The following is a 15003-nucleotide window of genomic DNA, read 5'->3' on the forward strand; positions in this document are numbered from 1 at the left end:
TCAGGTTTTAGATGTTCATGTATTATGGAGATTAAGACAATAATTACTACATTGCTTACCTCTATCAGAGAAATGTTTTATAGATGTTTTTTCTTTAAAAGTAAATTATAATTATAATAACTTATTGTTATTACAATATTTCTGCATGCAGAAATCTCAGAAATGGCATCATCCACAACATTTAGAGCCATGACAGGATTTTATCAGCAGCTTGTTCTTGTAACTCTTACATGTATTAAAATAATTGTTGGACTGTAAGTAGAAGTTAAGACCCTGTATATATTTCCTGTCAAATAGCAGAATGTTGCCTCTCCTTCTTACAGTATATTAAAAAAACCTTCTCCTAGCACAAGGAGAAAATATGTACTAAAGAAGATATGGGAAAAAACCCTCTTTTTTATAAATAGAGCTAAATACTTAATTTGTCTATAAAATTGAAGTCCTGAATTTATCATAGAAAAAAATATTGCTTATTCTTATTTGCTTGCTTAATCTTTTATTCTTACAAATCAGTGCAGGAATGTAGTACTTGTATCAGGGGAAAAATGGGGATTAAATAAGAGTGGGTATATTGAACTGACATGTCTTAAAGTATCTGAGCATTTAAAATGCCCAGCCCCAAGATAATATTGAGATATAATAACACCAAATTCTCTGACTGAAATGCTGTGTGGGTGTTTGTAGGTCCTTTGAAGGGATTTTCCTGTCACTGTTGTATGTTCGGTAGAAAACTTCTCCTTGCTAAACACTTATTTCCCCCTTTATTTAGCTGGTCTATGTGGAAATATAAACATAAGGAGCTTCAAGTAATCTTAGTAACAATTCCCATCAGTACTGAAAAAAACCCATGGAGTAACTGACAGGTTGAGAGACAAACCGATAAGAGATTAGAGAGAAAATATGGAACAGAAAAAGGAGTGGTGGGAATGCAGAAGGCAAGGCAGGGGTAGGTTGCAGAACTAAAGGTATATTACAGGTTTGATGGGGAGCTAGACAAAGAACAGTGAGACTTACTTCAAATGTGAAATTCAGTCAGCAGTTTCTTTTTCTATTGCAAGCTGTACTTATTTCCACTGCAATTAGGAATTTTCAGTTAATTGCCGTGTTTATTCTGAAAATAAAGAACCTGAGCCATAACCTTATTTGACGTGTAAATTTTAAATTAACACATGAAGTTTCTCCAAGCACTATCTCATCAAGATTTTTAGAATCTTTCTTTTTGTATGGATATCAAGTATAAATATCAGTAATTAATGCTAAATTTTTTCCCCATTAATATTAAACTTTGTGCTTAAAATCTTACATGAGGCTGTTTATGATAATGTTAGAGAGGAGCTGCTGTGAAGAACCAGCAATTTCACAGTGCTGTACTCTGATAATCTTGTATAGTTTTCTTAAATAAACTCTCCTGACTCATGTTGGAGTCATTCACTGAATCAGACAGATCCTCAGCCTAATGAGGGGAACAATTTAAGGAATGACATGGTTTGAACTGTTTTAAAAGAATAAGGGCAAGACACCTCCTCATTCTGGGTTTTTTTCATATTCTAATTTTTGGTCATATTTTGAAAAGGAAGAAATATGTGTAGACTAGTAAGTACTTGAGAAATTGGCTGTTTCAGGAGCGGTAGGTGGAATCTCATTTGCAGCATTGTCTCTGTACTTTTCTGCTTCATGGGGTTCTCAGCAATAGACAGAAATCCAATGCGAAACCTTTCAGTTAAAGGTTGAATTCCAGCCACATCCAGGAGTAGCATCTTCACCTGTGAAGTTATGTGGTGACTCAAGAATTATCATAGAAGATTTATATCCAGTTGGATTTCCTGGAAGAATCATGGAATCATTTGTGCAGAGTATGATATTGCTTATTACACAGTTCACTCTATCTGCTCTGAAATGTTCTTGCAGCATAGACAATACATGAATTTATTTAGCCAAAAAATATTCTAGGACAAAATGTTAGAAGGATTTTTGTGACACTTGCAATTTGTTTTCAGCATTCATGCGGGAATTGTTTTGCTGTCATTTCACTTTATTATTTCTTACATATCTATTTGTATTATCCTCAATATCCACTTTTTTTCCTTTTTTTTTTTAATTTTATTTTTTAGATTCATAACCAATACCCGACAGAGTTTGAGTTCAATCAATATTATCTGAAGTTTCTGGCTTTTCATCACATATCAAATCGATTTAAAACATTTCTTCTGGATTCAGATTATGAGAGACTAGAACATGGTATGTGTGATCTTTGTGTCTTGCATACTGCTTGTGTGGTTGTTGATACTTTTCTCCTCAATATTTGGTCTACAAGAAATTTGCCTGGGTTAAGATGGTCCAGTAGCTGCGTGGTGACCACATGAGGAATTTCCATGTCATGAAATTACATTTCAGGTGTAGAAAGGAAAATGGAGGTGAAGAACATGTAATATTTTCTGCATCAGTGATTCCTGAGCTGTGCCTCTGATGGCCCTAAGAGAAAGTAGAAGCAATTAGTGCCATGCCTAATTGGCATAAATTGCTTAGTTTTTAGCAGTTTTTCTAGGTAGTTCCATTTTCCCTGCTAAATACCTTCTTTTAATAGAAACAAAGGCTCTGTGAGTCCATCAGAGAGTGCACAAAGTTTCAAGAAAGAAAAGCCTTTCCATCGATTTCCTCCCACTTCTTCCTCCTGCATTATCTTCAGTGTTTCTCCTTTTATATTTTCTGTTTTACTCCATCTGTCATGTGCAACCTGACTGGTTCCAAGGCCTTAGCTGCCCTCAGAGCTGTTTTGCTGAGGCTGTTCTTGGGACTTGTCCACTCAAATATGCTCCAAATTTCTCTGCTTTGAGGGCTGCTTCTCATGGCATATGATCAATTGTAATGCTTTCTTAAAAACTGTTGTAGCTATGGGGCAGATTAGACTTGAGCAACCATTTTATTCCAAAAAAAAAAAAAAAGTTGTTGTCTATTATTTATCTTCTTTATTTATTTCCTCTTGCAGTGGTATTTGATAGTAGAGTTTGCTATACCTTCAATCTGTGAAATTCCATTGGGCTGTGCTTCAGCATTTGTTGAGCATTATCCCAAAGCCATCTTTTTGCTGCTCTTCTTTTCCCCAGGGACGTTGTTTGAAGATAAAGGAGATAAACATGCCAAGAAAGGAATTTGTATTTGGGAATGTATTGAAAAGATGCACAAAAGGAGCCCTATTTTCTTCAATTACCTCTATGCCCCTGCTGAAATTGAGGTATGATTTTTCTTAAAATACAGGTGGTTTGCTATTCTGAGTGATTCCTTGAGTGCTTTTTGATATATTAATTGTTCTGAACTGAGTTAAGTATTTGGTGGACAAAATTGACCCTACCTGATTGAATGGAGCAGTATCTGAAAGTCATGGAAATGGAATTTAAAGGGCCAAATCTGGAACATGTATTCATGCATGCTGGTAAGCTAAATGAGGTTCCCTGTTTGATTTCATTAAATTATATGAATTATTATTAAAATTGTCTTTAAAGGGGAACTGAGTGTAGAGTCATAATGGGATACATTTCACAACAATCTGATTGAATCACATTATCTACTTCTCTGTCTTATATGACAATGTCTGTCCCCTAGACTGGCCTGTGTCTTGAATAATTCTAGAAAATTCACAGTACACTCACCATTGTAGAAGTCAATTTAGAATAATCTGAAAAATACAGGTATTGTGTTGTAAATCTTAAATTCAAAGGCTTCCTTCATATCATTATACTAACACTTTGTTTCAAATAGGCACTGAAGCCAAATGTAAATATGTCCAGCCTCAAAAAGTGGGATTATTACGTAGAAGAGATTTTGGCTACAGGTCCTTCCTATGATTGGACCATGGTACCTGCAAAATGCAGTGTTTCAGAAGAAAATGACCAAGCAGATGGTTCAGTCTCTCAGACTAAGAGGAAAATAGTGTGGCCATGTTATGATGATGTAAAAAAAATACAGCCTGATGCCATCACCAGCCTTTTAAATGTGAGTACCTGGGTTGCACAGAACAGTGAGTTCTCTTATGCTCATGAAATTCATATTTACTTTTTACTGAAGTTATTGCCTTACAGATGTACTGTTCTTAAAGGATCATGATAGATGTCAAAACAGGTCTTTAGTAAGACTGATCTGGAGATGTGGTGGAGGTTCTGGGAATCAATCAGACTTCCTGCAAAGCTGATGTTATTCTGGATGCACACTTCCCTGGGAACAACAGTAGTCAACAACTACTCATGGATTCATTTCTTCACTGTTTTAAAGAAAAATAAAATTTTAGGTTACCTTTCATAGGAAATGCAGGAGCAGCTATTTTCATTTGGGGAAATGGTGAATCTTCCTTTCATGACTTCTTTCTCCTCATTCTGAAGTAGGTGTGTGGTAAAATAACGACCCAGATTCTTGGACAGATCAGAAAATAGAATCTGACACTTGTTGATTGTAACAATTGGGAAGCAGATACACAAACATAAACTGAACATCTTGGCCCACATTTCACAAAAAAGCTTGCCATGATTGCTTTTAGTTTATTCATGTTTACTAAAAGCAAACTGATAAATTTAGATATCTTCAAAATATTTTGGTACTTGAAATAGATATTTGATTTTGGCTTTTTCTTGTTTGGGCTCACTTAGGCCACTTAGTTTCTGTCCCCATTAGAAGATGAAAAATGATCCCATTAGCATCATTGTTGTAGTTTTTTAGAGTGATTTAGCATCTGTCTTCTCTTAAAGATGAAGATGCTTGTTGATTACAATTAATTAACAGCCTAACATTTGGTTATGATCATAATTGGTAGTGCAGGAAAATGACAAGGGCATTCTTCACTTCCATTGTTTTGAGCCACTTGCATGTCCAGATACACATCCCTGTATGCAGTGTTTTGTTTTGAAAACTCTTGGTAAACTTTACCTTAAATTAAAGCTGGGATTATGGAACCCACTATTGCAATGCTTGGAAAATCAGGATATGCTCTAGGCTCCCAGTTCTCCTGATTCAAAGGTGATCTTTAGCAATGCAGGAAGCTTCTGAATGGATGTGAGTCCTTGAAGATTTTGATAGAGAGTTAGCTTTATTCTGGCTTTATTCTGGTACATTCCTCAAATTCCTTTTGGTCTGCTCCTTCCAGTCCTGATTGATTGAGCACAGGAACAATGCTCAGTAAAAAAAATAATAAATAAAGAGAATCTCCTGTAAAACCCCCCTTGACTCAAAATAAGAGAGTCAGAACTTCTCAGAGCTTCTAACTTCCTAGAGGCAAAGGAAGAGCAGCCTCTCAGCAGGGAACATTTTGGGGGTTGTTCAGCGAAGCACAGACAGGTTTGTGTCAGGTAACCAGAGGCCAGGAGCACATCAGGAGCACAACAATGTTCTCCTGCGTTTCTTCCCGGAGTAGGTGCCAGACTATCCGTGTCCACAACTGTGAGAAACTGCCATGTAACAGGGAAATTAGCCATATTGTAGGCTAAAGAAATGTGGGTCAGGTTTTATAGAGTTTAAATGTTATTTGTGAATTAGATTATAGTAATAAAAGATAGCAATGGAAAGAACATTTGGAAAACTTTGGAGAGGTTGTATAAAGGTTACAAAAATATCCTTCTAAGTTTAAAAAGCAAAGTGAACGTTCTTTTAAAACAAGTTGTTAATTTAGGGCTATTGCTGATATAGGAGAAAGACCTCCTTTAATCATAAATCCACTGAGAATGTGTTGGTATCCAAAAAATGTTTCAATTGAGACCATATTTAGCATCATAAATTACTGGGGAAGATTGAGTCTTGCTTAGTTTATAATGATAAGCCCAAATTTGTTTTTTCTAAAGATATTTTTCAATTGAAAACTAGATAGTGCACTTCAGGATGTAAAGCTGAAACAGAGAAGTTATTGAGTGCCTTAATTCAGAATTTTCAGGGTAGAATGTGATGCTCTTCTTTTAAGAGTGGATCAAATCCTGGTATTTGTAAGAATTGTGAGAAGTTAACCTGTGTGCATTCACAGACATATTGTGGGTGCAAAAGAGGAGATCAGCATCCAGAGTTCTGGAGCTGCTGCAGATGCAACTCCTGTCTCTACCATTCAAATTTTGCAAAGCAGGTTATTTAGCAGATCTCCTAGAAGGCACAGTAATGCTAATTGCTGGTTATTAATTGCAGGAAATGGATCATCTCATAATTGAATTTGTTATAAACTTTCTTTATATACATATATGTATATTTCTGCTCCTGTAAGCCTGGACAACAGCAGATCAACCAGAGAGATCAATTTAAAGACTTTTTTTTTTTCTTTCAAGGAAATGCATCTACTCAGAATCCATTCCACACATGGAAAGAAAAAAAAATCTGCTGCTTTCCGTAACATTTAAAACCGAAGAGGCAAGAGTAAATCTTGGTGATTTATTGCCATGTATGTTTTTTTACATGGGATCTATTAAAGGAGAATTTAGTCCTAACTTTTCAAGTTATATACAGGAGATTGTTGAAAGTTTTTCGTGAAAGTTTTTCATTTTAAGTTCTGGAAGCACTACTCACCATGGAGCCAAAAAAGAAGGAATGTGACCCAGTTGCTAAGTAACAAGTTTCAGTTACTTCCAGATTCTGCAGAGAAGGACTTGTACTCAGAAGTCAAGACTAGGGCAGAAAGAGAATGATCAGATTAAACTGCCTAACTTAGGGCAATAAAGAGCTTATATCCTTTTGCAGCAATTTGGAAAGGATTTTACTTTAAAAATTGTCTGGTAAATTGATTCAGCTTTATGCCCCCAGAAGTGTTTTCCATTCAGCACTTTCAAAGACAAACAAGTCATCTAGAGAAGACTTTAGTCTGGCTTGTGTTCATCATTCCTTATTTTTTTATCTACCTGAAGATACTCCAAACAAAAGTATTCTGGTTTTATTTCTTAGCAGAAGGAGAGCATATGTGACTTTCAGCTACCTTCAGTATTTAAAGCTGCTTGTTTGATTCTTGCTTGTTTGATTTTGTTTCTCTTTGGAGTTTTCTAATTTATCTTCAGCGAGGAAAAGTTTGTAGAAATATTTTGTTCCTGTTACATTGTCAAACGCTGGCTTTTTATTTTCACCTAAGAGTTCAAAATTTAGTTCAGAAGGTAATTTCCTTATCAAAATGTTTTCTTGCTTTAAAAGTATAATAATTTTCTGTCTTTCAATTAATAGCAGTTTCCTGAAAAAAATTTCAATCAAGAGATCAATAGGAATTGGACAATATTATGAAATCTACTTTAATTATTAAGTATGACAGGAGTAGAGACTTTCTCTACTTCGAAAATAAGTGTCTTAGGTGCTTAGTTAGCTTCTATATAGCATGAGAAGCCTGTGTCCTGTGGCAGTTTTTTTTCCATCATTAATTCTTAATTGAATTTGCAAAATTGAGCTTTGGATTTTATTTAATTAATAAAAAGATTTTCATAACAATATAGCTGTTGAAAGTAAAAATGGAGAAAGGAAGCATGGCAGGGAATATGGACCACACTTCAGAGTCTTGACAAATGTGTCAATGAGTGTCCACAAGTAAACATAAACTCATAAAATTGCCTCTTTTTACTTAACTTTGCACTGTCTTATTAACAGGAAATAACCCTAACTGGAGGTTATCAACATAGGTCATATTCCCAAGCTCCACAACAAGAACATGTTGTTACAGTTTGGCATCCAGATTGAATAAATCTTTCTGTTTCATTTCCTTCTTTTATTACAGCTTTGTATCACATTTTATAAACCAGGGTAAATGTTAATATTGGCAGTGTCCAATGTTGGTGTCGCAGTACAGAATTTGCTCTTTGTAAATATTTTCATAAAATGCAGCCTGTCCTTATCAGTGTTGTGTTTCTGTTATGGCAGTGGGTGTTGAATTTTGTGTGTTCAAAATTCACTGGGGGAGAATTGAAAGCCTGGTGGCTCCTCCAACCTGGGACATGCAAGAAGAACAAAATGTGGCTGATGCTGTCCTTGGGTGCCTTCGAGTCCTGATTCTGATGGCTCTCAGTTTATAGCTCGTGTGACAGAGGGGTTTGAACTTCACTGGGTGAAAACACTGACTAAAGAATGGTTGCATAAAAATGATTGCCAGGGAGTGATCAGTTAGAAATGTTTATTCTTAAGGAAACCCCTGTTACTCGTTTCAGGAAATCGAGAGGTTGGAAAGTAAATTAAATCAGAGCCCAGAGAGGTGGCAGCTTTTGTGGGAAAGGGTCAAAATGAATCTCAAGGATGACACCAGACAAGACAATGTAAGTAGAAAAGAGCTTGTCCAATGGAATAATTCCATTCCTGCTATATAGGCTACCTGAGGCACTGAAAAAAACCACTGTATTTCTTGGAGTAAAGTACTGCTTTTGAAAAACTGAATATGTTGTTCTAACCCATGATATTGGCTCTTTATTTCTTCATGTTGAAAAATGTATTTTTACTTGTGCTGTTTATCTAGTTGATTTTCCAAAGTAGTTTAAGGCATACAGATAAAATGAGTATTTTACTATTGCACAAATGTATGATTTTATAAATTTATAAGATTCTTGAAGTACTAAAAAAGCTCAGTTCCTGAAAATAGCCAAAAGGATGTCACAGATTCTCAGAGATACATAAAGACATTTCCATGGCTAAATGGATTTATAGTTTTTAAGTAGAGATAAGGAATATTCATGCTTGTGCTTCCAATTCCTGAGTGTGTTAACAAGAGGAGCTGACAGTATAGATACTTTCTAAGTCAAAGGCTGCCTCTTTGCTCTCTGTGTGCACCAGGAATAATGCTAGATGCTGCTTTTTGGCAGCTTGGCCTCTGAACTCTGCACACTGAGTTACCAGTTCAAGACTGTATCTGTAGAGTTTTGTCATTTAGATTAGGACCAAATACAGAATCCCTCTTGTTCCAGGTTACTGAGATTCTACTAAAATGACATGGATCTACAAAATAGCTCTTGGAAACCATAGTTTCTCCTTTCCCCCCTTCCTTCCCTGTGAAATCAGGGAAATTTATTGTACCCAAATGTCTGTTCAGTTTTAGATGCTTCTGAGAAAGCAAGGCAAACACCGTTCAGTATTATGTCACTGGAATATGTGAAGCTTTTCTGAAATACTGATTTCTCACACCTTATGAACCCTTCTGCCTAAGAAATGCAGGGAATTGCCATCCCTCTGGCTTCTTCTCTGAGGCAGCACTGACTTGTATTAGGAAGATTTATTTTTTTGGCCTGCCAGTAGTTCCCACCTTACATATTGTACCATGTATTTCTTATCAGTACAGCACTGAGACCATCTCACAATGAGAGACACATTGCATTACCTTTTTTCTTCTATTTCCCTCTTTTTCAGCTCCGGAGACATCCTTCTGGCTCCTCAGGGATGATGTCACCTAATCTGCATTCCTATCAGAAGAGGTCTTTGTTGGAAATACCTGACAGTGGGCTGGGTGAGGAGCAGAGTTCCAGCATCTCTCCCTCCAATGGAGTAGACAGAAGAACAACCACGCTGTACAATCATTTCACATCAAAGACTGATGAAAATAGGTAAACTGAATAATCAGACAGTAGTTAGCAATAATAATCAGATAGTATATCTGAATATCATTGAATAATCAGGCAGTAGTTAGTCATATTTTATTAGATTGGTTAAAATCTCTGCCTTAGGAAGCAATGAAAGTCTCACGTGCACAGAACATTTTGTGGCTACCTTATTCCTTCTTTTTGGATTTGATTGCTTTTAGTTGTCTCAGTAGGTGGGTCCCTCTCTCCTACCAGCATCCTTCACCCTTCCCTTTCATTAGATGCACAAGCAAATTGCAGTTGTGCATTTAATACATCCCAAGTACTAAAAGTGTGTTTTATCTATGTATCACAGTTACCAATAGCTAAACTATTGGTTTAAATCTTGCTGGTTTTCCTGCAGGAAAATCAGTGTTTCAGATGTATGTAGTAAATGTTCAGTATGTATCATTTTGGGGCTTTTATTTCTCAGCAGTATCCATAAAGTGGGATCAATGCCACTGTGTTTTCTGTCCCTCTCAGATCTTTTGAAGGTACGCTGTATAAAAGAGGGGCTTTGCTAAAGGGTTGGAAACCTCGCTGGTTTGTGCTGGATGTCACAAAACACCAGGTAAAACTTTTTTAGATAATGGACTTCTTTTATTATTATGTTGCTCCTTTTTTATTGACTGGGTTTGTATAGATTGGTCTTACAAAGAATGTAAGTGATGACGATTTTCAGATGTGATATGTGCTACATCATTCATGACCTATCAGTGTTTGTCTTGTGTATTTTGTAGCTCACACAATTCTGAGTGGACAGAAGGGTTTTAGTATTTTGCCTTTTATTTTTTAGAAAGAAACATATAGGAGTATTTTACAAAAATATATTAGAGTATTTTAGATTAGTCAGCGTCATGTAAATTTAGTAGCAAAATTATTCACGAGTGTTCTACCTAATCATTATACAAAAAGGAGCACCAAAAATAGGCATCTGTTGGTCTAAACTTTTTATCCAATTTACAATATATGCCAGAATTCTGCGGTAGAAATTTATGGTCTTGTTACTTCAAATAACGTAGGGTCATCAGGCAGTAAAATATTGTGAGCCAAATATTCCACAAAGTGGGGGTTATAACTTCTCAGACTCATGTATGCTTTTGTTTAAAAAAAATTGATTTATTGTAGTCCATACACTTTCAAATATGTAATATAGATAAAGACAGGCATCTCTTGAAATGCTAATTGAGTACTTTGAGATCAGTGTGGTAAATACCAACAAGTGCTGTTTATAATTATTCTTCCTAATATATCCTATATATCTTATATATGGGAGAAAAGGTTCATTTTGCAGGAGAAAAAGAAACTTTTACATTTTTTGTATAACCAAATAACCTTCTGAGTATGATAGATGTAGGAGTAATACAGGTCAATCCTAGCTGGAATTCTGTTGTTTGACTTTTGCTGTGAAAGTTTCTGTTGCTATTTTGCATTGGCTTATGGGAATTCATTGGGGTTTTGTTGTGGGGGCTTTTTTTGGAACTTGTTTGCATGTTGGAACTCACATTACAGAGTGATTAATATCCATATCAAAGTATCTTTGCAAGGACAAAAAAAAAAGCACAGACTTCGTTCAACATCTATGTGCAGTATAGGAAAATGTGAGCTTTCTGTGTGGTTTATAATTACCTAAAATTACACTTAAATTTCTGCTGATCACTTTAAATTCTTGAAATAGAGAGGATAATTGTTCTATCAATGCCTGAGTGAAGTAAAGCTTTTGTGTTGGTTTTATGTAATGACCAGTGAAGAAATGGTTCTGCTTTCCTGCCTCCCGTGCCCTCTGCCCAGAGCAATCCATGACTATTTGCTTCTCTGCTCTGGAGCTCTGGGGACAAAATACACTTCCCCCACCTCCTCAGCTCTTAGTAATCTTTGTGCTTCCCACCCTTAGCAGTCATGCCCCCAGGCTGTATCCAGGAAAAGGGAATTGATCTGAAAGGTCCATCTGAAACCATGGCTGGGTTTTGTCTCTCTTGTTCCAGCTGCGATACTACGACTCTGGTGAGGATACGAGCTGTAAGGGACACATAGACCTTGCAGAAGTGGAAACTGTGATTCCTGCTTCTCCAACCATTGGAGCTCCAAAACATGCCAGTGAAAAGGCATTTTTTGATGTGAGTATATCTGGTCTTTATTTGATCTTTATGTGAAACCTCTTTCCCGTGGTGTGTTGAAGCTCCTGGTTCCAGTCCTGCTGGAAGGTGTGAGCTAGGAAAGAGCTGTTGTGCCATCTCAAGGCAAAAAATTTTATGCAGCTGGTATCACTCTCAACAGCAATAGTTCAAAAATGTTACATTGAGACCAAATTGAGTATTGCAGTTTAAAGTCTGCAGGTTTTCTTTTCCATGTGCTGACATCTTTGTGTCCTTGTTTTTCCCTTGCAGCTGAAGACAAATAAACGTGTGTATAACTTTTGTGCTCAAGATGCACAGAGTGCTCAGCAATGGATGGACAGGATCCAGAGCTGCATTTCAGATGCATAGACAGGAGAAAAATGTTCCATGATAAAGTCCCATTTAAAGCACCTCATCCTGGAAGAAGCTGAGTTCTGGAATGTTACTGACACACAACCTGCCTTCCTTACATTTCAGCCATTAAAGTTCATAATAAGTTCTTTTCTGTTTAATAATTATAACCACTGTAACTGCTATTTTTTTCTGCAGGGAGGACTTGAAAAAATAATAATCCATTTATCCTGAATTTCATCTTTCTTCAGTACAATTCCTAGCTAGAAAAGTGGGCTGTATTTGCACTAGCATCTGATCCCGGTTTTCTCATTTCAGAGCTACTCTGTTAGGAAATATGTCCAAAGGAAAGTGTAGAAATTTTCCCTTCAACAAGAAGTGTATTTCCACTTTATTTAGATTTTTAAGCAGAATGTTCTTATTTCCAAGCTAGTCATGAATAAGAGGGAACATGTCTACAATTCCTAAAAACAGATAAATAAATGAAGCTTGTGAGTCCAGTGACATACACACCAGGTTGCCAATGTTTATAGACAGGAGGTATTTTTAAAGACCAAAAAAGTGAAATTGCCTGATGCCAGACTTTCAAGTGTCTTCTCAGTGTGCAGGTCATTCTCTAATCTTGTGCTCTGCTGAGTGCTTCTGCCATGTTGTTATGGAATTTCAAAATCTAGGGGTTACCTGAAGACCATAGATAGCACTTTTATTTTTGATTCTGTTTGCAATTCCCATGGGATAAATGAAAGAAAACTGGCTGACACTACCCTGGAGCAAGGGAAAACAACAAACTAGGAATTCAGTAGATGAAGGATCTCTTGTGTGTGAGTTGTATGTGTTAATTTATATGCTGTTCTGCTCACTGTAAAATAAAAAATAACGAACATAATAATGCACTAAACAATGAAGCAAGCACTTGCACTGAAATCTTTACAATGCAGACATTTTGCAGGACAGAGGTAAGTTATTTGTAGCAGAACAAAACAAAACTAGCTAGTTAACAACATTTACAAATATTAGATATGTACATAATGAAGTTTGAGGTGTCGTGATTTGATACTTTTTAAACATTTTTTTGCACATTAATTGGAAGACTGTTTATAGATTTTTACTTTTGATGAACTTGTGTTTGTTCTGCTTAAAATCCTGGTGAAACATTTTTAATAGCCCCAAATTAGTTGAAATTTTACAGTCTACAAACAATGAGGACTTTGAGTAGAATATGTAGGTAATAAAGCCATTGTTTTTACTTTGAAATGTTAATATGTTAAATAGCACACTAATATTACAAAAGGTCTGTAAATATGATTCACTATTTTCTCATTTTTCCAGACGTTCTGCTTGTAATTTAATGTCAGCCTAACCAAACTGACTATACTTACAAGATTTTTCAGTTATTAAACTTTGTGGGTTTTTTTATAACTAACGTATTTTGTCAGAAAGGAACATAGATTTCTCACCACACACAATAGGAAATGCAGCTGTTTTTAATGCAATTGCAATTTCAAAACAAAAATATGAAGGATTTTTCTAGCATTTTTCAATTGACAAATTTCCACCTGTGACAATGGTGTTTGCACATTTGTATTTTTCTTTGTATATGAAGTACTTTTATATGTACTTTGTAAAATACTGATCCTGTTCTTTGGTCATATGAAGATATACATACCACTGCTTATTTTGTAACTGGTCGATTTTAACGCTTGTATGTTATGTGATATATGTATGCTAACCATCTTGTAATAAATACACTCCTTAAGGAAAAGTAAAAACTTTCCTTTTACTGTAAAAGAGAAAAAAAGCAAGAGCCACCTGTTGAAATATTCCACAAGGGCACAAGACAAATCCTTATTTACTCTGTATTAAGAATAGTGGGTGTATTCAAAGCTACCTGGTCTTTTGTATACTTGTAAATATTCTGACCTGAAAGTTGCACTTGGGCATCCCTAACTCAAACACTTGTCAACAGTAACACTAAAGAAATCAGAATTTAGAGCAAAATTATCATTCTAACAAGTCTCAATGTATAGCCTTTACCAAAAGGCTAAATACATGTAATGTTCATACTAAAGTCATTGAATACTGATGTTAAATATATTTTTTAAAAAAAGAGATTCTGGATGGTATCACCAACATGAGTCAACTGCATATGCTCATCCTGAGATGCATCTCACTCATATCACCTTATGAAAAAATGATTAGTTCCTAAAAAAGAAACTATTAAAAAAAAAATGGCAAGGTCTGACTTGAGACTGTGCATGTGAATGGAATTCCTGAGTGGTGTGGGACAGCAGAGTCCAAAGGGAAAGGGAACGTGCGACAGAGTGGGGACCCGTGACAGTTCTGGGTGCTGTGGTGCTTAGAGGACCTGGTTTGCATATTGAGCTTGGCATGGATGCTAATGTTGCCTTAAATGTTGATCTCAGTTTTTAGTGTCTGTATTGATGGAAAATGGACTTGAGCAACTTAACTTAAAAATACCCAAATAAAAGCTGAAATGAGAGACGTGGTGTTTGTGGTGTCTGTGTAGGGAATGTACAAGGGAACAGTAGAAAAAGGCTCTCGGTGTGAGGACACACAGTTTGCAGTGTCACCCTGGAGGTCTCTCCTCTGCAAAATGAAGATTCCAACAGAGACTTGGAGAAAACATGGACAAGTCAGCATAGCTTAAGCTACAGGGTCTGCCACTGTGCTTGAGTTCCAGCAGCAGCAGCAGCAGCAGAGAATTAGGAACCGAGAATTTGTCTGGGAAAAATGCTGTGTACAAAGGGATTCAACTTCATATTGGAACATTTTCTAGAAAAATCCACTCAGGAGTTGGGATGAGTGGATGTGCTCCCCCTGCTGCTCCATCACTATTCCACTCTGTGCATCAGAACATTCCTGCTGTAGAAAAGAGAATTACAACATCCCAGGTCTTACAGGAGGGGAGAGCGTTGTTTGTCCTTCTCTGTGTTCAGTAACAAAACATCCACGGCGTAGGTGGAGGAATGAGGCGAGTTTAG

At 36.2% G+C, this 15003-nt stretch overlaps 1 protein-coding gene across 7 annotated transcripts in view; it reads left to right on the top strand.

Moving 5' to 3' along the window:
* The window catches only part of SBF2 (SET binding factor 2), a 233506-nt gene extending 219003 nt beyond the window's left edge, over positions 1-14503 (top strand). For 6 of the 7 annotated variants that reach the window (XM_030949215.1, XM_030949217.1, XM_030949219.1 and 3 more), the window contains 8 exons: positions 2112-2238; positions 3105-3232; positions 3757-3990; positions 8139-8243; positions 9325-9518; positions 10017-10104; positions 11519-11650; positions 11921-12467. In XM_030949215.1, the coding sequence (XP_030805075.1) occupies positions 2112-2238; positions 3105-3232; positions 3757-3990; positions 8139-8243; positions 9325-9518; positions 10017-10104; positions 11519-11650; positions 11921-12019 (1107 nt within the window). In that variant the 3' untranslated portion in view covers positions 12020-12467. Of the gene's footprint in view, positions 1-2111; positions 2239-3104; positions 3233-3756; positions 3991-8138; positions 8244-9324; positions 9519-10016; positions 10105-11518; positions 11651-11920 lie in introns of all 7 variants that reach the window. The other variant, XM_030949213.1, reaches the window with a different exon arrangement.
* The last annotated feature ends 500 nt before the right edge of the window (positions 14504-15003 follow it).

Source organism: Camarhynchus parvulus, chromosome 5 (assembly GCF_901933205.1).
Source record: "Camarhynchus parvulus chromosome 5, STF_HiC, whole genome shotgun sequence".
Lineage (NCBI taxonomy): Eukaryota > Metazoa > Chordata > Aves > Passeriformes > Thraupidae > Camarhynchus > Camarhynchus parvulus.